We start from the raw sequence: 26859 nt of genomic DNA, 5'->3' as shown, positions 1-26859 counted from the left end.
ATGAAACTAGACCATCTCTAAGGCAAGATCCCCTTTAAAGATCTGTAAGCCAGGAGCTTTCCGTGCACTGGTCAGAGCTGAGGCCTGACGGAATTTTTCTTGACTTGAATGACCAGGGAATCCCCTTTCTGGGCTATATCGTCTTTCCTCAGTAGCATTCCTTTAGCCTCTGAGTCTAGCTGGTATCCTCGGGCTGCTTCTTTCAAAAATGATGTCCACAGGATGAGCAGCAGCCACAGCTGCCTGGCTAGGATTCAGAAGTATCTCTCTCTTTTGAGAGTTCTCAGGGTGTGTGTGTGTGTGTGTGTGTGTGTGTGTGTTGGTGGGAACAAGGGTGATCCACAAGCCTATTTTCTAGATGAAGAACCTGCACTGTTGAGGGAATCCAGGAGCTTAGAGTCATAGGGACAGTAGACAGATAGAGAGAGACTAAGACTGAAAGACAGGAGAGAGAGAAGAAAATCCCAGACCAGCATCATTTGAATTCATGAATACAGTAGATCTAATATTGCAACATTCTGACTCATGAGTTAAGGGGCTATGATCTTTTTCTCTGACTTTTGTATTGCATAAGTCACTTCCAGAAGTATTGAAAGAGAGAAAGAAAAGGAAGAGAGAAGGCGGGGGGAGGGTGGAGATAGTAAGGACACACGTGTATGAAAGTGTCAGAGCCAAAGTAGTACCTTGCTGTGGAATGACTGTCATCAGACTCTTACTTGCTGTGGACCCTGCATGCTATCCTACTGACCTGGCAAGGCAAAGTGTGCCCACTGGTGTGACAGTGGCATCACTGTTTCTGCTTGGAACTGAGGACTGCTCCACCAGAAGGAAACAGGGTTTGGTACTGTACACGTGGTCAGAAGCCCATGACATAGACCACCACGAGGCAGCGACGAGCTACTGCTATCATTTTTCTAAATGGATCTTAGGTACCAGCACAAGTGCCTTCTGAGTATTTATATCAGTGCCCATGGGAGAAGCTTTCTGTTGCAATGAGAATAAGTGTTGAATGCTTGGCCCTCAGTGAACCATTTCTGCCACTTCCTCCAATGCTCATGTGGGGTAGCAAGAACGTAAGTGGCGGAGGAAGAAGCAGAGTGTTGTGGAATGCTGGCTTCTGGGCATGACGTGGCACCTATGATTATCTGCACAAGACTGGGTGTGTCAACATTTTGTCAAGGAGTGGGGAAGGGCTCACAAAGTCCCACTCTTACCCTAGGATTTATAGTTAGTATTCGTTGAGGGAGGAAGAGACGTTTTCTTCAGTGGTGTAGCCACTGGCAGGAGCATAGGCAAAAGCTCCTGGAAATAACTCTCACCCATGCTTCTATTTGCAACCATCATGAAACTCACTGGGACACCAACAACAAAGGTGTGAAGGGAGGAAAGTGACTGTTGGAGGTGGAAAAGGACCAGTGATGGCTGGGTGGAGCCAGAGAGGGTGATGAAGGACAATCACAACATCCATTGCAGACAGAAGAGCCATGTCTGCCATTATAATGAAGCATCCTGCTATTGTTTCAACCATCTCTTCTCTTCTCATCCAGAAGCATCTTCCTGCCCACAGCTCAGCTTTGTCCCCTCTACCACATGGCAGCCTCTCTGCTCCCAGCCCCCTTTTCTACAGCACCCAGCCTGGCTTCACATGCCAGAGACCTCTGAGCATCAAATCATCCCAAGACGTCCATGCATTCTTGTCTAACAGACCAACCCTAACACCCAGTCCAGGGTGTTGAATCTGTTGATGTTTCTGGGCAGAGGGAGCGATGGTCCACCATTTATCTGCCTAACATCTCTTTTGGCTCACTCCTGCCCAGGCCGTGTCCCTGAAGTACTTTATATGTTAGACAGCACACAGTGCTCACACACTTTGGATCTTGTGAGCTCTTACAGTTTGGATCCTGAATGCCCTCTGAGGGCCACGTGTTGAAGGCTTGGTGCCCAGTCTGTAGTACAACTGGGAAGAGATGGGACATTTAGGAGGTGGAGCCAAGTAGGAAGAAATTAAGTCATTAGGGCTGTGACCTTGAAGGGGATACTGTGACCCCAGACCTTTCCTTACTCCCTTTCCTTCTTAGCTGCCAGAATATGAACAGGCCTCCTCCACCGTCCACTGCTGTCAACACACATATCCGAAGCCCGGGGTCAAACAACCCTACCCCGAACCCTCTGAAATTGCATCAGAATGATTCTTTCCAGTTAGTGAGGTGATTCTCTCAGGCATTGTGATACAGTGACAGGAAGCTACCACACAATCTGAAGTGACACCACCAGCAACTTAATGTGTTCCTTCTGATTCCCTCACAAGCCTTCAGATTGCCATGACAAAGCCCCGACTTGTCTGCACTGGACTTGTTTCTGTGGGCACCATCTATCTAAGCAAGTGGCTTATGACTTCATAAAAGCATTTGTTAATAGGGGTGAATACACACAGAAAACCACAAGCAAATGAGAGGTGATACTTGGACTTGGCGAAACTGGTGAGTCATGATCCATGGGATGGGATATGGCTTGCTCTCCCGGGTCTTGGAGGTCCACAGGCCGCCGCTTTTAAAGCCTGCTGTGATTTGGATGTCATTTGCCCCAGCAAAACTCATGTTAAGATTTGGTTGGCTGCCAACGCAGTGACATGTGGAGGTAGCGCCTTAAAGAGGGATTAATGGCTTCCTCATGACACTAGATGGGTTCTCTTGGGAACAGACAAGTCTCAAGAGCAGTTTGTTCCGGCTAGCAATTTCCTCTCACATCTGCACATGCCCGCCTGCCCTTTGGTCTACTGTGGCATGAACCAGCAGGAGGCTCTTACCAGATGCTGCTCCCAGGCTTTGGTTCCAGCTGATACAGACCTCTTCCCTTTATAAACTACCCAGTCTCAGGCATTGTCTTACAGCAGTCAGAAGCGTTTTAGGACAACCCCACTGAAGACTGCGATACGTATCCAAGATAGGTCTCAAACAGCATGAGACGGGTCTCACACAGCACGAGATGGGACTCACACAGTCCAAGACGGGTCTCACGCAGTCCGAGATGGGTCTCACACAGTCCGAGACGGGACTCACGCTGTCCGAGACGGGTCTCACGCAGTCCTACCTCCCAGATTGCCCACCCTTTTGTTCATGTTCTATTGAATGTCATCTCCATACAACCTCCATACCAACCCAGGACAGTCCCATTTATCTCATAGACCAGGTTCTGCATGAATGGCAGGTCACATAGCAACAATTCATCTACCTCTCCAGGCACTACTTACAAGAGACACAGTCCCCACCCCAGGTTGAAGACAGCTGGAAGGCTAATTTGATTTCAGGGGTGGAATCTTACCGAATGACTCAGGATTGTCCAGTGTCCCTGGCAAACGATTCCCAATACTTTCCTAGGCCACCTTGGTGGCTGATACGATGCTCTCTGTGGAGCTGGGAGATCCCAAAAGGACAAGACAATCCTCCCCCACTCCTTGTCCAGGGCAGGTATTTAACAGCACAAGGAGTTGAAGGAACTCTGGCTGAACATGTGGAGCTATTAGATCCCAGAACTTGGGCCTGGGGGCCAGAGCCTGGGCAGGGAGGATGTCTCAGGAAGGGAAGGTGACACCTCCAGGGACAGGTGCCAAAGGCTGCCCTTAGCACTGGCAAACGGGATCTCTCGGGATAAACAAGTCAGCGAGCACCCAGGGATAGAAAGAGGCCAGAGCAGAGGGCCTGATGAGATTCGGTTCTCACTCGCAGCTGAGTAACCTAACAGGATGCTAAGCCCCACCCCAAAGGCTCTGACTCATAGATGAAAAGAGAGAGAGGCTGTAAATAGGTTATTTGGGGTTACACTCCTAGAAGCACAAGGTTGCAGGGTATGCATGAAAAGGAAAGAATCCATACACACTGCAAAGATGGCCCTGAACATTGGACACACAGCCTGGCAGGGATGGAGCCCCATCACGGTTATTTAAAACACACCACACTTCATTCAGTGGCGATATGATCATAGGCATGCTACAGGGTAAACCTGAAGGGACCCATCTACAGCCCAGAATCTCCTCTAGAGACCCCAGGAACCACCACCTGAAGCAGGAAACTTAACTGTGCAGAAGTCTGGGCCGAGGCCATTTCTAGCTAAAGAAATGCTCCTTTGTTTGTGTGACCAGGCAATTGAATTGTTCAGAGATTCAGTCACCCAGGGAGGAGGCGAGCCCAAGAGGCTTCAGTAGGTTGGGTACAAATGGCCAAAAGACGAAAGTGGATCTTGGCTCCCAGATCTTTGCCTTTGGTTCTAGCCTAACTGCCTCCTTAAACAGACATCGGAATTGAAAATTAAAACTGTGTGGGTGGGGTATTTAAGATCGTACCCAGCAGCTGCCCCCTTTAAAGATCTGGCCTTCAGAACATTCCAGGCTGGGTCACTTATCAAATGGAGATTGACTTTTATCCGATTAACCCATGGAGAGGCATCCTTCTCCATCCCACAGGAGCATTCTGGGGGAATAGCTTTCTGCAGACTGCAGGGGAAAGTTGGGCCTTGGCTTCCCTCCCGCTCGGCCAGTGGAAAATTACAAAGAAGACAGAGCTGTCCTCCGTCTCATCTTGTTCATCAGCCCTTCCCGGGCACAGGAAAACATATAGAGTAACCCCCTCCCCCCGCAAATAAAACCAATGAATGATCCTTCACTTACCTGGGGCGGATAGTAGTCTGGGAGGTGGTGGAGGTGGAGGCGGAGGGGGTAGAGGGGGTGGGGGTCGGCACTGGCAGATGTGTTGGCAGCTGTCAGTCACCTTAGAACAAGACTTCTGGGGCTCAGCATGCGTCACCTGCAGATACGAACATAGCCAGGAGACATAGGAGGCCACGAGATAGCTAGAAACTGAACTGAGCCTGCCCCAGGTCCCTTCCGGGCCACAGCTTGGGATTCTTCATTAAGACCAAAGTAGACAGAATAGACAGGAGTCAAAGGGGCTAATCCCAGGGAGTGGCAGTCTTTTCCACCATCTAAGCCCCGTACCCACTTCTTATTCCTAGAGACAGCACAGGTCAAACCCTCACCTTTCAGTCATAGCTTATTCAGTCTTTCTATGTCTGTGAGGGGCGGTGTCCCCCATCTTAGAGAGGGAACCTACCTGGCTGGGCCTTGGTCTGTATCACATGTGATCAAGGGGCAGGATAACCTCCTGATGTTCTCTAGATAGCATCTGAGTAGTTTGTAGGGCACACATCTACCAAATCATCCAGTCCCTCCCAGCGGCCCCCAACTGCTTCCTCATATCCAGAGGACTTCATGGCCCAGAAGTCACAGCATAAGCAGCCCTTGGCAAACCTCCATGCATCTGCCTTCCCTGCCCCACCCTCCTGTCATCCCCGGCCACTGCATATACTGTCCTGGTGGCTGGAATGTCCTCCCATCTGACCCACTTTGTCACCATTCAGCCCTGCTGTCCCTTCCTTGGCCAGGCTGGATCTCTTCAGAGGTCTCCTAGTATCAGGTCTCATTTCCACTACTTAGTCCCAGCCCGTCTTCACATGGGATTGTAAACTATGCCAAGACAGGGCTCTGTCTTGACTTTTCTGTCACTGTTAAAAACCAACACCCAAGGGAAGGGCCCAACATTCCCAGAGAGCTCGCCATTGAATGAACAAATATCAAAGACAAAGACAGAATCTGTGCCTCGTAGGTACTGGGCTTGGGGTCTTCCCAGGATGGGTCTCTGCTTCTTGATGTTAGCTATAGTAGGCTGTGATCGACTGGTTCCTCACTCTAGCTGTGCCCTGGAACCCAGCCGGCAGCTTCGGCACATTCCTGCCTTAGCCTTACCTATGACCAGCCAACTGGGACTTTTGCAGGGGAGCTGTGCCTAGGGGTTTTGCTTTAGTCTCCCAGACAAACACAAAGAGAGCCATCCTAAGAACCATGGGTTAGACAGTTGCCAGTGTCCCTCCATATGCAGAGGACTGTAAATCCAGGAATCCAAAGCTGACTTCAAGACCAGAAAAGACTTGGGGGTAGTCCCTTGCCTCAGTGAAAGGCACAGTTAATTATTCTGGCTTCACGTAGGCAAAGAGAAACACAGAATACCAATGTCCCTGCAACTTCCTCCAGTCTGTCACTGCAGGTGACTCCCCTAGGGTCCCTCAGATGTGTGAGAGAGGGCACAGGACTGAGTGTCCCCTGTGTACTTGGTGGCACAGCAGATGCATAGTGGATGTCAGGTTGACAGTGAGAGTTTGGACCAACTTACAGCCCCAACTTACCACCTAAGAGGTCAATGGGCTCCTACAGACTACCTCTTGGTATTTTAAAGAGTCACTGACTATGTTTCTGACCCTGGAAGGCAGCCCTGTCTCCCGAGGGCAGGGTATATCCTTAGAGTATGCACTTCCTTCGTTCCTGCACCAATGTGACTCAATTGTCAGAGTTGGAGGTGAAAAGACCAGACTCTCTACCATGTCTGAGCCTCTCCTGCAATCAGGCCTGACCCCTGCCCTGCTCTAGACCATCACTGTCGGAGACTCAGAGCCCAAGTGTGCAAACTTCACACCACGCCCAGCCAAAGCAATTACTTTTCTAGTTTCTGAGACACACTCAGTGCAGGAGAGTTCAGGAAGAGCGCATTGGTTTGACCTGGCCTGACACCATGACGTACTCTTTTGGGAGAGGATATAAGGGTACAGGTCTACAAAATGTTTAAATGTGATCAAATGACAGGCAAGAAAATTGAGATCAGTTTTCAAGACTGAAGGAAAAAGAAATGAAGGAGCTTGCTCATTGCATTTTAAAAATCAATGGCTCCTGGTCTCTCATGTGAGGGCTCTGCTGAGACCCAAGGGAACAACTGTCTGGCCTCACAGAAGGGCCAAGTCTGAGCTGGCTGTCCTTCTTGCCAAGGGGTTCGCTCTAGCTGGGACCCTACTGGAGTTTCCTATAGGTAGTTCTGCATGAGCCCAAGACTGATCGGTCTCTGTCCATTGAATTCTTTATCCACCAATAGGCTTCTCTTCCCCTTTCAAAGCCCTTTCTTACACAATGGCCTGGGACAAGCTCCTCCTGCAGCCTGCCTTGGGCCTCCCTGCTCCCTACTGCGCAAATATCTCCTCTTTGGGGCAAGTCCCCTGTTGTTTTACACTGTCTGTCTGCTCACACAAAACTACAGGTGTCTCGGGCAGACACATCGGTGGCCTGTGCTGTGTTCGTCCTGAGCAAGTGACATGCTAAGCCGTGTTAGCGACATGCTATCTTCCCTTCAGGAGGACAGATATGGGAAGCTTATTAGCCACACAGAGATGATCAGCCTAAACAATGGACTCGGTGTCCAATCCAACACTGTCAGAGCTTGCCTTAGGTACTTTTCTCCTTTACTGTGAAGGCTTCAGTTTGATTCAGGGACATCCATCATGGTGGGACCTGCCCAGCAGCAGGAGACTGATGTGACCAGTCACCTTGTGTCCACCGTCAGGAAGCAGAGGGACGTAAGTGTGGACAGAGGCAAACAGGCACTTTATTGGGAACAGGGCTAGAGCTCATTCATGGGATATTCTGGCTGAGAATTGGGCTGTATATTGTCCTGAGAATGCAACTTAAATTCGAGACCAATTTGTGTGACTCTCACATTCAGTGTGGATGTTGCTTCCTAAACATGTCTGAAACTTACCTGCCTGTCTCCATTCCCTCTGTTACTTGAATCCATGCCTACTGAATAGTACCTGCCTCTTACCTAATATTGCTAGGGAAACTTCCTTGTTAAATCTGAATGGTGGATAAACACTAAACAACACTGTTACTGACAAATATCCCCAGAATCATATGGAATATACTTAACGCTAAAAGCGAAAATGGGCTTTGCATCCGCTTAATATGGCAAACCTGCCGTCACCATAGACCTCTTTGCCCCTTGTCTTGTGCCGTGGAACCAGAATCCATCCTCCTAGACAACCTAGGCTGAGATGTCTAAAAAGTGACAATCTGAGATAGTATCATGTCTGACTTTGAACTCTCCATTGTCCCCAGGAGTCCTAGAATCAAATCTCCAGTACAAGACAGTCAGGGCCTTGCCTGTTCCTCTTCTCCTGGGTTTTTCCATGCTTCATCCTTGCCCTTGGCTTCAGCCTGTTCCCTCTGTCAAGATCCTGACCTCTCTCACTTCTCAGTGGTGGCACCTCAGGTGGAGGTTTCTTGGACTCTCCTTCCAGGTCTAAGCCATTTGTTCCTCTTGAGTGCTTTTGCCTACATTAACTTGTTTAATGGCCTCGCCAACACAACCTGTCAGTGCCACAAGGACAGGGACCACAAGCCACTTGCCCTTGACACACAACCTGTCATCCAGGTAAATGTTGCTGCTGGAAAAGGCAAGCCAAGGGAGCTAAGTGTAAGAATCAGCTTCTGCCAGATCTGGGAGAGCTCTGCTTTTGTGTCTGCTTACAGGCACGCATAAGCCAGATCCAAGCCTGTCTATCTGGCACTTGCTTTAGACGAGTGCCCACAAGGATGATGGCTTCTGGCATCTCTTAAGGAGATAGGCCAGTACCACAGTAACCTGAGGAGACACAATCCTGTCACACTTAATAAATCTGCCAGCCTGTTGTCCTCTTCCCTTACAAGAAAAAAAAAATCGACTGAAGTGAACTTAGAAGAAACCCAAATCACAAAAGCTCCGTTCTGGACACATTAAGGGGGGCGGTGGTTAAGGAACGTCCCTACCAACCTTTGGCAATTAAAATGCCATTGGACTTAAGCAACGCGGTGTCTTATCTTGCCACAGCCAGAGGCTTCTGCCAATTTCAAGGGAGGAACCTGCCGCACGAGGGACCCAGGTTTCTTGCCTCATCAACTGGTCCATTAATCACAAGACAGTTATATGGAGCCTGTCTTTTAACCCTCTGGAGGATTCATTGGAAGGATGCTCATGGAAGCAGTGATGGTTTCGAGCTCTTTCTCTACGTTGGGGAAACTCCTATGACCTGACAGGTTTATCCTCTCCACTTAAAGAGGAACACAGCCTTAAGAGCTCACAAGCTTCTTCGTCCCTCCTGTGTTCCTTCCCGAATTCAGCTCTCCTGCTCAAAAATAAGACCCATACATTCCCAAGCCCCCTTCCTTTCCTCTGCTCTCTCGGTCCCTATCATTTGCAGATTAATTTTCCAGAGCTTCAAGCCAAGATCTTGTCCGTTCTATTTAGCTGGAGGATTCTTTTTCTAATTGATTTTCATGAGAATTGATTTGTATTGAGTTTGAGAATCTGAAACACACACGCGCAATTGCTCCCGTGAAAAGCTGCCTGGCTGGGGTTTTTGTTTTGCTTTGCTTTATTCATCCTTTGAAGGGTAGGCAGGTGGCAGTGACTCTTCTCTTTAGATCCCTCTAAAGTGTGGGGCAGCCAGCACTCTAGTCCCAAGGCAATGTTATCAGTGTTCTCTCGGTCCTAACGGAAAGATCTTTGGGAAGGCAGAGAAGGAAGCATGTGCATGCACAGACAGGTGAACTCCGTGATGGAGCCCAGCGACAAGTTGAACCAAGGGACCTATTCTCAGTGGTCCAAGTGTTGAGAAGTGACAACTCTGAGTTCCAAGAACACAGAGCAAGTTTAAACAAACCAATCATAAGCCAGAGGCAGGCCAGAGCAGAGAAAACTGAAACATTGGACTTTGCTGGAGATGGGGTGTCTCTGAGGGTGATGGAGATGCAGGGGTCTGCTCAGGGATGGCAGAGCAGGTAGAGCCATACATCCCAGTAACAGCAGGGACAGCTTCTAACCACATTGCCTGGCATCCAGGTGAAGTAACCAAGTCAACAAGTACTGACTCCATAGCAGGAAGAAAGGAGAAATTCAGGCTCAGAGAGCTTCAGGATGCTGTCCAGTTGCTTAGCTGGTAAAGGACAGAGCTGGGCACGCGAATTCTGGGCAGGACTAGAGAATGTTCCATCCAACCTCTCTCTGCCTTGAGGAGTAACTACAGCTGGAAGGTGCTTGCTCAGCCCCTGCTCTGGAAACTGGGGGACCAAAGTTTTTCTCCTCTGGCAGTCTCGACAGATGCTCTGCATGAATGGCAATAATTCCTCCACCTCCCCGGCCATTATTAACAAAAAAACACAGTCCCCACCCCAGGTTGAAGACCTTCAAAGTTCAGGGGTGGAATCTGGTAGGAAACAAAGAACCATAGTGGGATTCTTTTTCTCTTTAAGTTCGTTTCTTTTCCCAAATGCTGCAGCAGAGATTACAATGAGGTCTCAGTACCTTTCTGTGCCAAGTTCGGTCCTGCCGGCCTTAGGCCACAACTGTGGCTCTTTATGAAGCTTATCTTTTGGGGGTTAGGGCATGCTTTTCTTTCTCCCCCAACTGTATCCAGGATCAATCAGCGAGTGACTAGAGAAACCGCTCTGAATTAACCCCACCCCCTTCTCAGGAGGCCTCAATGGTCTCTCACCTGAACGAAGCCCCAGAGAGGGTGAAGCGCACAGTGCAGCAGTAGTGAGGGCCAGCAGCAGCCACGGCGCAGCACCAGGTCCCGGAGTAGCATCTCGATCCGCGGCGCCCACTGGTGGGCTGAACTGTCAAGGGAGCAAGGCTTGAATCAGATGGACACTGTGCAGGCACAGTAGCATCAATTCACGTACCAACACGGCGAGAACTCACTTGCCACGCACTTTGGGGCACCTACGCGAAGCAAGCCTTCATTTTTGTTCCAGCGTGTACACTTTCTGACTCTCAGTGCATCCCAGAACTCACACCCAACCCTGGCGCACACCCCCTCCCCCTCAGAATACTGCATGCACACCTTGATCCCATACACGCCTCCAGAAAGACTCAAACACACCAACTGAACCTCAGACCGCCCCAGAAACCGCCTTGCACAACTCTCAGGAAGAGTGAGCTTCAAACCCGGCGAAAACCACTCACTCTGCGCGCGCAGGCACTGTGACCCCCCGTGCACTGCCACCGACTCCCGCCCGCACACTCTTTGACTTTGCATGCACAGTACCACCAAATCATTCGCTGCCTGCAATCTCTCTGCCTCAGGGACTTCACTGCGCACACTGGTACTTAGGCACCTCGGTGCGTGCCCCCATTGGCCGCCCAAGCCCTAGCTCCTGCTCCCCTGCAGGCGTAGGTTTTCCCGAACACCCCCATGCCCGCCCGCACCCCTCCGATGCCTCAAGCCACCTTGTCTGGCGGCGAGCCCCACCGATCTGAGACACGGGGAAGGGAGGTCAGGTGTCCCCCCACAGCTGCTCTGTTTCTCAACGGCAGGACGGCCCCCATTTAAAGCCAGCCGCCTCCCCAGTCCCCCGCCCTCTAGGCGGGGCCTCCAAGCTCACCCTGGCGGCTGCGCGGGCGCTCGGGGGCTTCACACGCAGCGGAAGAGCGCGGGGCGCTGGAGCAAAAGTTTGCGCGCCGCTTGGGCCTCTAGGGCAGCTGATGTGGGGACCCGGGGCGCGGCGCGCTTGCACTGAGCTCCGGGCTGCGCTTGGCCGAGCGCGGGCCAGGAAAGGCGGCCAGCCCCGAGCCCAGGGCCCAGGTTGGACTGCCCAGGCAGAGGGCGGGGAAAGTGTCCTCGGATCCTTGGGGAGCTGGCCGCGCGAGCCCTCCTCCAACCCTGCCGCGGGTCCCTGCGCCGCCCGGGTCCCCGCCCTTCCCGGTGGCGCCGCGCGGCTGTCCGGGGCGCGGGGTGCCGGGGGCCCTCGGGAGGTAGCGGGCGAGAGACGCCGGCCCGGAGCGCCCGCTCCGGCAGCAGGGCCGCGGGCGGAGGCGAAATAAATAATGCACGAAAAAGGAAAACAGACGTGAGCGGAGCCAGAGCCTCGCCCGCCTCCCTCCCGGGCTGCGCTCCCGCCCGCGCTCCCCGCTGCCGCGGCCGCCAGCGCCGCTGCAGTGATTCCTCGTCTCCATCTAGCGAGGCTATTGTGTATTGGGCGCTTAATAATTTATTTATTCACCCTAGAGGCCAAGGACTCCCAGTGACAGTGGCATCCTGCTCCTGACTTGCCCTTCCCTCAAGTTCATCCCCAGGCTGCTGGAAGGTGGTAGTGAGATCTGACTAGTGGGATCCCAATCTGTGCGCCATCCTCCCGAATGCCCCCTTTCCCTGCAGGCTCTGCGGGTGCCAGATTGGGAGGGTACAGGCTAGCCCTCCAGTGCAATGTGACTGACCTCCCTCCCCTTGGCAGTCAAGACCTCAGGACTCTCCTCTTTTACGACGCTGAGTCTTGGAGAGGGAGGGGAGTCGCGACGTCCCAGGGAGAGCTTTTTCCCCCAGGGCTTTTCCCTGTTTGAGGCAAGGTTATCAACAAGTCGGTTCTTTGGGAAGTACCTGGTTGCTTCTTATTTTAACAAGCTGCTCGCTGCTTCTACCTCACAGGAATCTCCGCGGGCGCCATGGAGGCGCCCTGCTCATCTGTCCATGCCGCTTTATAAGCACTCTGACTGATGGTCTCTTGAGGTGGGGTGTGACAATCCCAATCAAATTCCCCCAAAGCTGGGCAATCCTGTTTTGGGCTTGGGTGAGAGAACCAGTGGCTTAAAGTGGAGGGTAGATATCACAGCTCACTGACTAAGAAAAGGGACTTTGTTCCCTTTGTCTGTTCCCAAGGGCACCCTCCAGTCGCTCCAGGTAAACCTACACCTAAGTATAAACCGCTCCACAAACCAGGTTTCAGATCAATTTTCCAGCAGTTTCCTTCATCAGAGCACATAGCAAGGCCTTCCCTTCTTACTGAACGCCTGGCTGATGTACTTGTGTGCCCCGCGAATGCCCAGTTCTATACAGGCGATGTGAGGGAAGCCTTGCCCCTTCCAAGAATGGGAAGGGGGTTTGGGAGTGGCAGGTAAGGGAACCCATAACATCAATCATCACCAGTCCTTTGACATTCCACCGTTACTGAGGCAGGGGCCTGCACTTATGAAGAGAGCTGAGGAGTAGAAGCTAGGGAAAGACTGCCAGGATAAAGGGACCCGGGGAACGTGTCAATAATTTTGTTAACCCCTTAGGCAAAAACCATGGAGACATGTGTCCCTTCATTAATTCAGTCTTTCATTCCTGGTAGTATCCACAGGCACCTAGTACAACAGTAACAAATGTTTGTAACCAATCACATGCTATTACGGTCAGGGAGATGGGATGGGAGACACCACTGATGAGAAGGGAGCTTCCCCAGACAGCATAGAAAGAAGGAATGGAGCATAGACCTGAGGCCTGTCCGTCAACAGAAATTAAGTGATGCCGGATGCTTTCATGTCTTTGAAAATGTAACTTAAGCCAGTATAGGACTCGAGTCTTTAGCTAAGACAACAGCACCAGATACCTGGAGCCCTTGGCTACTTGAAAAATATTACTCATGCCACATTTTAAGTTCAGTTCTCATCGTCCTGGGAGGCTAAGTTATAACTTCCGAGTGGAAAGTCTGGTGTCGTTGGTTCTTTGTTTTTTGTTTTCTCTTTGGGAGCCTGCCACCCAGCTTCCAAATAAATACGTGGAAATTTATTCTTACTTATGAATGTCCAGCCTTAGCTTGGCTTGTTTCTAGCCAACTTTTCTAACTTAAGCTATCCCATTTCTCTTTAACGATGTTTTGCCTCTGAGCTTCTTACCTTTCTTTATTCTATATATCTTTCTTTCCCGCTTACTCTGTGGCTGGCTGTGTGGCTGTGAAACTGGCCCCTGGCATCTTCCTCTCCTTCTTTTCTTATTCCTTGCTCCTTGCTTTTCTGTTCCCAATATTTCTCCTCCTATTTATTCTCTCTGCCTAGCAGCCCAGCCTATCCTTTCTCCTCCCAAGCTATTTACCACTGTTCAGCTCTTTATTGGACTAATCAGGTGTTTTAGGCAGGCAAAGTAACACAGCTTCACAGAGTTAAACAAATACAATATAAATAAATGAAACACATCTTTGCATCATTAAACACATATTCCACAGTATAAACAAATGTAACACATCTTAAACTAATATCCCACAGCAGTCCAGAGATGTTTCCTAGGCAGAAGCAAACAGCTCTTGCCCTAAGATTCACAGATACTAACTTTTGATTGCAGGGTCAAAAGCATTCTTGACTAGGGTGTAGCTCAGTTGTTGGAGGGCTTGCTTACTGTACACAAAGCCCTGGATAGGATCCTAGGTACAGCATAAAAGGGCATGGGAGTGCACTCAGGAGGTAGAGGCCGAACCAGGAAGATGAGAATTTCAAGATCATTCTTAGCTACATAGCAAGTTGAAGATAAGATTGGGTGGGTTTGTATGTTGGTATTCAGTTTTCCAAATCCGGATCTAACCGATGAACCTCTGGAGAATCACCTGGTCCCCAACATCGTAGCCCATCTAACAGTGGGGAATGTTACAATCCCGCTTAGAATAAAGACTTCCTCCTCTATAATAGGTCTTATATGACTGTGAAGGACCTAGAGAGGTCCTAGCTTCCATCAGCCTTTCCGGACTCCTGTGACTTCTAGTATCTAATTCCAAGAGTAAGCAAGCAACTTTGTCAGGAGACAGTCCACCCCACCTTGGAAACACACGGGCCAGTGAAAGACAAAAGATGGAGGATGAAGGGAGATCTGGCTGTGGAGTCTAGTGGTTCCATTTGTCCTACCAGGAGCTGACCAAAAGGTGTGACAGAGTACCTAGTGACATCTTCTGAAGCTGTGGCCGGTTCGATAACAGCCAGTCTTGTGCTTGCTTCCCTCTTTCCCCTTTCCCCTTATTCTTGCTGCTCTGGGGTTTTGGTCCTCACTGAAGTGTCTCTGTCAGGGTTCTCCAAAGGAATAGAACAAACTGAATGGACCGATAAGAGCTGATTTATAGGATGAGTGTACACAACCAGAGGCTGCATAGTCCCACAGTGTCTAGCTGCAGGTTTAAGAACCAGAAAATAAATTACTCAGTGCAAGAAGTTGGGGACTACAGAACAAGTGAGGACAGCAGCAGCCCCAGATGAAGGCAGCAGGCTTGGAAGCTCGGAGCATCACTGAGGCAAATCCACAGCCCAAGAGTAAAGAATCCAGGGTGTGATGTCTGTAAGTGATGGTAACAGCCCCCTAAACAAACACTCAAGAGGAGTGGCCTGCGCCCTCTCATCTGAGCAACCCCCTTGACCTTTTCTCTGGACAGCTCACAGCCCATCGGATGGCACTTCTCACATTCAGGGTCTGTCTTCCCGGCTCTGTTCTCTGATCTGTCAGTTTCTGGAGGAATTCTCACAAAACCACCAGGGTGTGCTTTACCCATCGTCTATGCATCTCCATCTAGTCTGCCTCATAGACCCCACCATTCTTGGCTTTGCTTACTGAAACAAATTGATGGAACAGCCAAGTCTGACATAACATCTAGAAAGTCTATTTGACAGCTCTACTTGTAGTATATGTAAGTTGTCCCTGCTCCTTAGGAGACGGCAGGGAGCAGTGCTTGCTTACGGTGACAGCTGATCTCGGTTGTCAACTCAGCTGGACTGATCCTTCTTTTTCAATATTTAATTACATGTATTGGGGGTGGGGTGGCACACAGGGAAGGTGGCAGCAGATGCCCCGGAGCTGGAGTTCCGAGCAGTTGTCAGTCACCTGCCCTGAGTGCTGAAGACTGAAATACAGTCTCCTGGAAGAGCAGCAAAACACTCTGAACTGCATAGAGATCTTTCCAGCCTGGCATGGCAGCTCCTAAAACTTCATCCACAGCCCATGGGAAGGAGGAATTGCTGGAAAGCAAAGCTTTATGGGATCGGGTGGCTCAGAGTGAGAGCGCTGGCTGTTGCAAGGTGTGGGCTTGGTCAGGTGACTTTTTCCTGGCGTCATCGAACACTGTAAGAATAAAACAATAGGCTCAGACAACTGATTGCCCACTTGAGCCGTGTTTTGTAAAAGCTTGAAGAACACCCACAAAACAGATGGAAAGTCAAGCCCGGTGTCTGGTTAGAAGCGGAGCCCATAAAAAGGAGAACGTCCCCATAGCCACACAGGTGTCTTCATCTAAATCAGGGCTGCTATAGGGGAAAGGTTGGGCCTTGTGATCTGACCTAGAGCCTTTTGCATAGATGAGTCTGAAGTTGTTTGACAGCCAAAGCCCCCTAACTTGTATGTCAGGCAGATCGACTCTTTTTCTCTTGTTAAAATAGAACGGTGCCATTTGCCCTGGGTGCGACAGTGACCTCACTGAAGTGGGAACCTGGAAAGGTGATTGCTGTCCTCCTAGCTTTAGCCTTTGGTAAACAGTCCCTTCTCTGAGGCATAAGAAAAAGGTCTAGGAAGGCAATGTCCACTTCTTTGAGAAGTTTGACGACAGCTGATCTCTGAAAGCTGGAAGCTGGATTTGATAATGGGAGAAGACAGTCAACTCACATGCATCATTGGAGGTCAGTGTGGTAGCAAAGACAGACACATACCAAGTCACAAGGCACAACACAGGCCTCATTTTCACAGTCTGCATCGAGTCTGGCACGGCTCTGAGGTTGAGTCATGAGAGCCAAATCAATGAGCAACAGCTCACCATGTAATGTAGGAGTGAGACAGATAGAAAGTGTTGATTGATGTATAAGCATTTGCGTATGTGTGTGTTCATGTATGTGAGGGGGTGGGGAGTGTACATGAAGGTGTGCTGTGTTGCTGTGTGCCCATGTTTGTGAGTTCAGGGATCAACCTTGGGTGTTCCAAGTTTGGGTGTTCCAATCCAACTTTGATATTTGAAACAGTCTCTCTCTCTCTCTCTCTCTCTCTCTCTCTCTCTCTCTCTCTCTCTCTCCTTTCATTCCTTCCTCCTTCCTCTCCCCATTGTGTCTTCCCCTCCCCCTCTCTGGGACCTGGGGCTCACTGATTCAGCTAGGCTGCCTGGAGAGGAGATGGTCCTGTCTCTGCCTCCGCAGTGCTAGGTTTATGAGTGTGCACCGCCACATCTGGATTGTACATGAGCGGTGAAGATTGAGCTTATGTGACAGACATATTTGTCATGGTGCTATCTCCCCAGATCCATATGATCCTTCTTCAAAGAAGCTCTGCCTTTCTATTGTACTCTGAATGAACTTAGAGTTTCCCTCAGAGTAGCTCATGCCATCTTTCTGCCTTTACACACACACACACACACACACACACACACACACACACACACACACAGAGACCACATACACACTCCAGGAGCTGGGGACATGGTTCAGGCAGTAAAGAGCTTGCCTTTCAGGCATGATAACCTGGGTTAGATCCCCATATGTGTGCACATATGTGCATGTACACCCCCACACAAGATGCTCATTCACACATACATGAACACATACCTACACATGCATTAAAAGGAAAAGGAGTATCATGTAGCTGAGCGTCCTGATGATCAACAATAGCAGTCCTCCAACAATGGGTGATTTAACGTCAACCTTGAGTGACTCCAGAAGCAACAGTTTAGCTGCTAGACAATTGGCCCAAACTCTCATCTTAGTATCTGTGGGAGGTCTTCCTCCATTTGTGTTTCTGGCCTCAAGCAGGAGCTTCATCTGAAAGTTCAATAGCAGGAAAAGAAAAAAAAAAAAACAGGACTTCAACCACATACAGACTGGTTCAACATACTGGTGCTAGCTGGGAATAGACTATTGTTGCATGCCATCTCTGATCGTGTGTGGGGATGAAATGCAAGAAAGGCTTAGGTGAGGCTTAGGGTGAGGACTTGGGTGGAGGTAAATGACTGGAACAATATCTTAAGAATGTAGAAATAACACAACTAAAAATCAAGTGGTGTAGGGAGCCAGTAGACACTGAATGGATAGATACATGGAGAAAGCATGAAGGCAGGGTCATCTCCCACTTGAGGGCATCTGTTGCCAGTGCGGCTGTCAGCGATCAGTTGGACAGGATGGCAGGGTCTCTCTCATTGATTACCCTATGCTTACATGGACAATGGAATGATCCATGGAAGAAGAAACTATCATCCAGCTTAGAAATGAACTGTCCTGGACTAGAGAGCTGTTCCCTAGGATGTACTAAGAGCCAGAGAGTATGTTTCCAATAACTAAAATGTGCAAGTCTAAGAATTAAGGAAAAAAATTAGCTTAGCCAAAAGTCCAGATGCTGAGAAGAAAACTGCAGAAGCTATGCCTCTTGTCCCGGTAATCTTGGACTTCAAAGGATTAAAGGTCCTGGATCCCAAAGTGTGAAATATCTATCAAGGCAGGGGTCCCACTAATCTAGACACTGAGGGCCTTCTGGAGGGGATGGGGGCAAGAGTTACTATCACACAGTGGGGGCAAGAAGGAACATGCCTGGTACTATGAACGCAATTTGGTCTCTTGAGGCTCTAAGTCTCAGTGTGGCTGTATTTGGAGACAACCTACTCAGGAGGAATTAAGTTTAACTAAGGCTATGGTTAGGGGTGGGGGGCAATCCCACCCTAATTTTAAAAAGTAAGAAAAATCAGAGCTAGCTAGTACTGTCCATCGCCCAAGAGGAAAGATTATAACTGCGACAAAGTGGTAGAAGCTGCCAACTTCATCAGAGCCTCATCAGACCCGGCTGAATTTTGGTCTGGAGCTTCCAGCCTTCAGAACTGCAAGAAAATCAGCCCCCTTTGTGCAAGTTACCCAACCTGTGGTGTTTTTTGTTATGGCACCTGGCAGCCTGAGATCTTCATTACAGGCAACTGCAAACCCCAGACACCCTTAGGTTAAGAATCTCAGATGGAAGCCTAGAATGGAAGAGGGGTAAGGGGAAGATGGTGGGTGTCAACCATGGTCCCTGGACAGCTGCAGGAGGACTCCAGCCTAGCTTACTAATCTTTCCCATCTTTCTTAGGAATTTGGAATTGACCACCCCGAAGATTAGACTTCCTTTCACTTTCAGACTGATGGTAATTTTGTCCTTAAATGAGATGTAAATATCAGACGACAGGAGAAGCATCTGTCTCGGTCCATTTCCTGCCACAGACCCCTTACGTCTAAGGAATTCATAATGGGAAAAGCCGATCTTGGTTCCTGGCCCTGGAAGCCCAAGAATATGGTACCAGTCCCTTCTCACCTTCTACGCAAAGCCACAAGTCAGGAAATGCAGCTAGAGAAAGCTGGCTTTCATAGGAAGACACTCATGGGAACTCAGGAACCCCTCTGTGGGTGGAGACTTCCTGATTCTCTTGTAAAAGTCTAAGCATCTTGACACTTCCGCGCTGAGGCAGTGTCAAGCATTGAGTTTCACGGTGAGTTTTGGTGGGGACAAACCACGCCAACTCCGAAGAGAACGTGAACTAGACCAGATCAGACTGTTTGGGCAAGGCCAGGTCTACTTTCTCTTCCTGAAGCTATGTGGAGAGAGCAGAAGTTGCCACCATTGTTCCCTCTCCAGATGCCTGCAGCTGTCCCACTCTCCCTCGGATGGACATCTGACCTTGACCATGGCTGCCATGGTGCCCACCATGGGCAAGGCCAATGGCAGCAGAGGGGTCTGTCCCGGGTGGGCTGGAATCCCAGAACCTTTGTCTGACCAACCTCACACCATCAGGAAGAGTAGCTGCTTTCTGCTCCAGGTGTCAATATGGAGTTGCGGGATACACTTACAGGTGTTGCAGAGCTAACTCTCTAGGGATGGACTTTGATCAATGAGAGGGTCCAGGAAGATCTGGGGATGATTTATCTCCCTTTCTTCTTCTGCAACTCCATATGGCTCAGTCCAATATGTCTTGTGCAACTGAGCAGTTGGCTGTGCTCCCTGGCAAGACTGTGGCTGGCTCGGCATCATCTCTAAGTTGTCCTCCGTCCTGTCCTGCCTCCTTTACTCTTTCTCCTTCTTTCTACCCTGGATTGCACGCGCATGATGGGTTGTTACAAGAAGCTTCTCCTCCAGCCCCCTTGGGACTCTTCATTTGATGCGTATGACCACTCCATCTGGGATCCATCAGATCCCTTAGTTTATGGTGCCCAGAGGTTGTGGCCACATACATCAACTGAAGTGGGACACCATGGTAACCAGGATCTTGTATATCAGGACCATCTGTGTGACTATATGGAATCAAATGAAATGACTCCTTAAGTATGCAGATGGTTTTCTTTGGGCTCTCATCAGGCATTCTTGTATATATGAAGGATCATGCGTTTGAGGCTAGCCCGGGCTCCACAGCAAGACTGTCTCAAAAACAGACAGATAAACAAATAGACCTGGGTTCTTAAGTTAGACACCTGGATTCTCACTACCTAATCTTTGAAGGATTTCTTAAAACTTGACACCAGACCCCTCTCCCCACCACGGACTATAATAGCATTTTGGTACAATTAAGTCACAGAGTACTTGGAAGAATTAATACAGATGATTTTCAAAGCTTATAAAATAGCAGCTCATTGAGGGGGAAACTCCTATCTGCAATGATCTTGAGAGGTAAAGGGAAAACATGTTGCAAGAGTGTGAGTTGGCACCAGGGATAGTCTTGAGCAAAATACAAAGAAAACAATGGGAAGCCATTTGGTAGAGAGATGCTCATCGTTGAGCTTGGAAATGAGGCAAGCCCATTTCATTTTGAAATGCTGCAAATAAACGAGTTATTTGCAAAGACACTGACTTTATCCCCATTGTTCACTACCTCCGGTTTAATTAACTATGTGACTGCAAATGGCGCGTTGCACAAGACAGCTATGCCTCTGTAGAGAGGATGTTTCGCTAGTTAAATGGGTCTGAAGGAGGGGAGCCTCACGTTTGTCCTGGGTTTTGTCAGAGACAGCACCAGCCCTCCTGAGGCTTGTCCCATCTTCTGTCAATGACCTAAAGGCTAAGCAGCAATCTGTCCTTAGTGGTGTGTAGTGGACAGGTTTGGTTCATCTCAAAATGCAGTTTTGTTCTTTTCCCAGTACCACTTTTAGTCTAAATCTTTGAGGCTAGATGTCTACACATGGAAGTGGGCATAAAGGAACCAGAAAGGATTCCAGACTTTAGCCTTGATTTAAAATTATCTGTATCTTCCCTGAACACACACACATATACACACACAGAGAGAGAAAGAGAGACAGAAATACACGTATACACACAGATAGACAGACACAGAGATACATACATATTCACAGAGAGACAGACACACACATACAGAGACACACAGACAGATAGACACACAGAGAGAAACAGAGAGATGCAGACAGACAGACAGACAGACAGACACACACACACACACACACACACACACACAAACACTTTTGTGGCAGCGTTGGACTCAAGCCCAGTCATCAAGAGTGCTAGGCAAACTCTTTTCCGTGAGTCGCAACCCCAGCCTTCTTGTTGCCCTTTCTTAACCCCTGAGAAGGAGCCAAGAATTAGAAAAGTTTTCATGTCTGGGCATGGTTGATTGTCACTGTGGCCCAGTACCGTATTTTTATATCAAAAGAGATTCCAAACAAGGGATCCAGAGAACATTTGGTTGTGGCCATTTGGCTGACCACTCCTTTGGCCAGGACAGTTGAGTCCAAATGCCAGTCCCACAGGCCGAGCCAGCTCCATCGCCTGGATTGAACTGAGCACCAGTGTGTGCTGGAGCGGTTAGATGACATCAGAGAGGAAGAGAGTCCTGTCTTCTGAGCCCTCTCATTCTCACAGGGGAAGAAAAACATGCACAATACGAAACTGCAAATGGGACCATGTCTCCTTCCTGCTTAAAGTGGCCCAGAAGACACCCTAGCATCGCCTTTGATAACCCTCCACTCCAGATCCCCTCCTTGTTTGGCTCTCTGCACCTTTACACTGTGAGTTTCTTCTGCACCCAGCACATGCCTACTGGCTTACACCTCCTGTCTTTGCTCATGTGGCTTCCTCTGCCCGGAATCCCTTCTCTTCCTGGGAACTCAGCTAATTCCCAAAGCATCCTCCTACCCCTCTCTTGGACATAGCACAGTTCACCTCACATGGAGTCTAATCACGTGAAAGTGAGATGGGTTTGCTGTGGGCTCATGGGTTGGGGTTTATTTCTCAGTGTGGCGATGCTAAGAGATGGTGGCACCTTTAAGGGGTGGGGCCTAGCGGGAGGCAGTTAGGTCTTTGCGAACACTGTTCTTGAAAGGGATTCTGGGATTTCTTATGTGAAATCATAAGAGTTATCATGCAAAATGAAGATTGCCCCCACTGCTCTGACTTCCTGAGTTTCAAACAAGAGTCTGACAGGATGATGCCTACCATTTGCCCTTCAAAAATCTTAATTTTTAAAATTCCAACCTTGGGCTGGAGTAGTGAATGGTTCAGCATAAAAAGCAAGTGCTGCTCTTGCAAGGGCCTGAGCAGTAGTCCTAGAACCCCTGTTTGGAGACTTACAACTGTCTATAACTCTCTAAGGTGATCCGACATCGTTGGTCTTTTCCGGCACTGATGTGCGTGTGGGTATGCAACCATTCCCCGCATAACTAAAAACTAACCCTTAAAAATGCACTTAAAAGGGAAGTCTCCAACATCTACAACTGTAACCTAAATAAACCTCTTTTCTTCACGAAGTACTCAGCCCCAACATTTTCTTACAGCAACAGAGAGTAGACCGGAACAGGGTATAGCAAGCTCTCAGAAAGTCTGCAGGAACAAGTGTGACCTTGGTGTCACTTGGCTCCAGGACAATCGGCAAAGTTTTCTTAAATTTTCTGAGCCTCAGCATTGCTGATTGTAAAATAAAGAAGGGATAACACCCTGCTTGCCTGTAGTGAGGAATATTAGAAATAATGCCAGGCAAGCCTCTAGTCCAGACCCTCCACAGAGCAGGCCCATGTGAAATGCTGGTCGGTTCGTAAACGGCAAGTCTGCCTCCACCCCTAGCTGGGAGTCTACTATCCATCTTTGAGTTCAGGAGCTTAGTGAATACATCCAAAAGGACTGGCAAGGCATCATGACATAAACAAAGTCAATGTAGGGAGTCTGCGGACCAGGATCCCCCTCACCTCTCCTCCACAGCCTTTCTGTGTCCCCTGTTGTAGGACGTATAGCGGTCTTTGAACTCACACATAAGCACTAGAGGAACCCAGGATGTTAAGCACACAGGGTTGCTTCTTCGAGGGAAGGAATGCAGTATCTGTTAACCACCCAGAAGGCTGTGTGCAGGTGTGCTTTCTAGCCGGGCAACCTTGACTCTAACGTGTGGCTGGAGACGTTTCCTGCACCAGACCCTTACCGTGAGCTGATTTTTCTCAGCCAAGCTATAAAACCCATCTTTACGGACTTTACAGAGAGTTTTGGTGTGGTCACGTTGGATTTGTAGTTGGCTTACTTTGTTCCGCATGGAGATTTCTGTGTGCTTTGCTGAGCCTGTGGGTTTGTGTTCATTATCTCAGAAAGTTTCCACCAACAGTGCTGCACTTAAATACGCTTGAAATAAACTGCTCAGAATCCGACTCCAGAAGCTTGAACCAATACTGGGTTCTGAGTCCTGCTGAGCCGAACAAAGTCTTGTCTCCCATGGCCTGTACTCTGCAGCCTGCTGAGGTCTCTCTCTCTCTCTCTTTCTCTCTCTCTCTCTCTCTCTCTCTCTCTCTCTCTCTCTCTCTCTCACACACACACACACACACACACATCAAACCTTAAGACTCCACCTCAGCCATCTTGTTATTTCTCAAACCCTCTGACCCGAGTTTGCCTCAGTCTGGCCATTCCTGATGTCTAGACAGCTCTTCCACAGGGTCACCAGGGCCTACTCCCTCACTCAGGTGCCACTCTGTCAACAATACACACTGCTGTGGTTTGAATACTCAGTGTCAATCAAATTCATGTGGGGACCTTGATTCTAATGCAGAAGCTGGGGCCTCATGGGAAGGTTTTAGGATACGAGGGTTTTACCTCTGCCTGGATGAGCGCTCCAGTAGAAAAGACTTGATGCTGTGGGCTCACACCCTCTGCTCTGGAGACACCTAAGCAACGGCATTCCTGGGGAATCCGGCCTCCACAGCATCATCCTGGAGACAGAGGCAGGGCTCTTGTCAGATGCCAAGCCTGCCAGCACCTCAGTCTTAGACACCCAAACCTCCAAGGCTGTGGCAAATGAGTTTCTACTCTCTGTAAATCAAACCCCCTCAGCTGTTGTCTGATGGCACTCTGATTTGTCCTCCACTCTGCCTTCCACTGGGAGACCAGCTGCCGTGGTCCCAGTCTGGAGAGGAGCTCCAGATTCAGGGTGCTCACTCACTACAGCCCAACCTGTATTTGCGGAGCGAATTAATGGAAAGAGACAATTTGCAAAGTTCTGTATCCCGCGTCTTGGTTTATGATTAAAGGTGTGGGTGACTTTTCCTCCAAGGGGGAACTCGATGAATTTGCAGTTTCTTGTTTACAGTGGGATTTTCTGGGAATGACTTCTGCCTGGAAACCTGTCTGACTCTGGGCTTTGTAGATCTTTCCGGGAGGGAGGGCTTTGCCATTTACTTTAGTTAGAAATGTCAGAAGCACCCGGGAGCTCAGAGACCTGCGGCTCACGCTGGCGCCGACCCGCCGGGCACACAGCTGTTCCTGAGGACTTTCTGAAGAGCACCATTTTCTCCGGGTCTGACGGAGACAGATCGGTTTGTACTCACAGTTCCTTAAATATTGTTACCACCTCCTTCGCTTGCTTGGGTCTTCCTAAAAGCATGTCTGGCTTGCAGGCTCTGTATCAGGCCTTGAACCCTGGGAATCAGAATGGCTGGACAAAGGGTCGCTGCCTTCCCTCCAAGAGCTTCATTCGGGAGAGAAAGAATGGGAGGGAAAGTGACAGACATAGTGTGGTGTGGACACGATGACCACAGGCTGCAAAGCACTGGGAGAGCCTGGTGCTCCCAGTACCTGGGTGCAGATGTGCTTTCTCCCTGGCACAGCCTGTGAGGGTTTCCTGTGCACATTCCATCCCAATCTCTGCCTCACACGCATCCTGCACTTCTACCCCGAAGGTTTGGTCCTCTACCTCCTAGCAGGGTCCTCAGCATCCTTTGACTCCAGTTCTTCTGCCCAGTCCCACACTGACCACCACCCTCCGTAGGGTATTGTGCTTGAGCTGGGTCTAGGGACTAGCAGCTGCCCTTTGCCCTCTATGAGACTGGTGAAGGATGAGGAATCAAAAGGCTGGTGTCGTAGGGAAAAAGAGTCATTGACTTTGTTATCCAACATCTGGATAGAGTCCTGGGATTGCTGTTCCTGGTTTTGTGGTTTGAGTGTGGCATGTTCCCCACAGGCTTCTATGTTGGAACACTTGGTCCCTGCCTGGTGCTGCTTAGAAAGTCATGGAACCGTTTGGACATGGGACCTAGGTGATAGATTGGAGCCATAGGTGCAGGGATAGAGGGTTATGATCCCTGTTACACCCCAATTTACCTGCTTCTGGTCTGCCTCCAAGATGTGAGAAAGTGACTTTATATACACACTGTCGTGGACACAGGCGCCTCTCGGGGCTAGCTGTGCAGCCATGAATCAAACAAACCCTTTGTTACCTAAGTTGGTTCTACTAAGAATTTTGTCTTGGAGGTGAGAGAGAAAAGCAGTTAACATATCTGGCTATGCTCTCTTGGGACTGAGCAGACAAATCAAGAAGTGGGGCCGAAGGAGGAGAGGATGACTGGGGAGGACAGCGGCCTGGTGGGACTGGCTAGACTCTGGCAATGTCTGCAGAGCTAAGGCTGCTTTGTCTTTAAAGAATGTGCCAATAGCCTCGAATATTGGTGACACTGACAGTGTCATCACCGAGGAGACAAAGATGCTGCTCCACGCTGCCCCAACAGCTTCGAGAATTCCCCTAATCTCCTAGGAATTTCGATTCAGATCAGTCCAGGAATCAGGACTTTGACATTGGAAAGGATTTCAGCACCAGTTAGCAGAGATGGGATTTTATTAATGATGCTTTGAAATCTGTGTTTCATCTTATTCTATTTTGAGACAGGGTCTCATTGCATAACCCTGGTTGACCTGCGTCTTAGTTACTCTTTTATTGCCATGACAAGACACCACAACCAAAGCAGGTTATAAAAGAAAGCGTTTAATCTAGAGTTCAGGGTTTCAGAAGGTTAGAGTCCGTGGCCACCATGGAGGGAAACATGGCAGCAGGCAGGCGTAACTGAGAGTTTACATCTGATCCATATGCTTGAGGAGAAAGAAATAACTGGGAATGGCATGGGTGGAATCTCAAAGCCCACCCCCAGGGATCCACCTCCTCCAAGAAGACCACACCTTCTAGTCCTTCCTAAACAGTTCCACCAACTGTGGACCAAGCATTTGAATAAATGAGCCTATGGGGCCATTCCCATTCAAGCCACCATAGCCTGAAACTCATTGTGTAAATGAGAGGGGTGATTGTGTACCGTATCCAACCACAGGAACAGACTCCTCAAGGAAAAATCACAATTAGTCAAAATTAGTCTTAGCACTAATCATACATACCATTTGAGTGGCTCTCTAGTTTCTAAGAAACTCACAGTTTTTGGGCAAGTGGAAATTACAGAGCAGCTCTGGAGATGCCACCGATGGAGTTCTAATCTGACCAGGAGCTGCTAGGTTTACACAGGGCTTTAGCGTATACCCTTTCCCTGTAAACAGGGTTTCCTGTGAGATCCCTAGGAATCTACAGGTTTACAGTTGGGAAGGGAGATGTCCTTAAACAGCTGTTCATTGTGCTGGATTCCTGCTTCTTAGTTTCAGCCAGATGTCTTTCCCCCTGTCCCCAGACTCCCCCTGATTTTCTCTTCTGTCCCAGCAGCATACAGGGGGAGGAAAAGGATGGAAGAGACACTGTGAGCTGAGTGCACCTGTGCTGTTGAACAGTTTGGCCCAAGAGCCACATAGTTCAGGTTTTTGCCTAACACACTGATCTTGGGCAGCTGATAACCCTCCCCCCACCCCGCGCGCCTCTATTTCTTCATATAAAATGAGAACATAAATAACATCGTTTGTTTTACCTGGGAATATCATAAAGGAAATGAAAAAAGGTTCTGTAAATTTAAAAGTACTATGTAAATAACTGATATGATC

The 26859-nt window shown here is 49.2% G+C and overlaps 1 protein-coding gene across 5 annotated transcripts in view; it reads right to left on the bottom strand.

Moving 5' to 3' along the window:
* The window catches only part of Prima1 (proline rich membrane anchor 1), a 57320-nt gene extending 45642 nt beyond the window's left edge, over positions 1-11678 (bottom strand). For 4 of the 5 annotated variants that reach the window (XR_015004519.2, XR_015004520.2, XM_048449521.3 and 1 more), the window contains exons 1-3: positions 11139-11200; positions 10402-10525; positions 4664-4799 (exon numbers count right to left, since the gene is read on the bottom strand). Coding sequence is in view for 3 of the 5 variants with exons in the window: in XM_048449521.3 (XP_048305478.1) it covers positions 4664-4799; positions 10402-10494 (229 nt within the window). In the remaining 2 variants the exon portion in view is untranslated. Of the gene's footprint in view, positions 1-4663; positions 4800-10401; positions 10526-11138; positions 11201-11293 lie in introns of those variants that run through there. The other variant, XM_048449520.3, reaches the window with a different exon arrangement.
* Between the last annotated feature and the right edge of the window lie 15181 nt (positions 11679-26859).

This window comes from Myodes glareolus, chromosome 11 (assembly GCF_982192425.1).
Source record: "Myodes glareolus chromosome 11, mMyoGla1.1, whole genome shotgun sequence".
Taxonomy (NCBI): domain Eukaryota; kingdom Metazoa; phylum Chordata; class Mammalia; order Rodentia; family Cricetidae; genus Myodes; species Myodes glareolus.
Note: the sequence above shows the minus strand (reverse complement) of the source record. Positions and strands in the feature narration are given on the sequence as shown.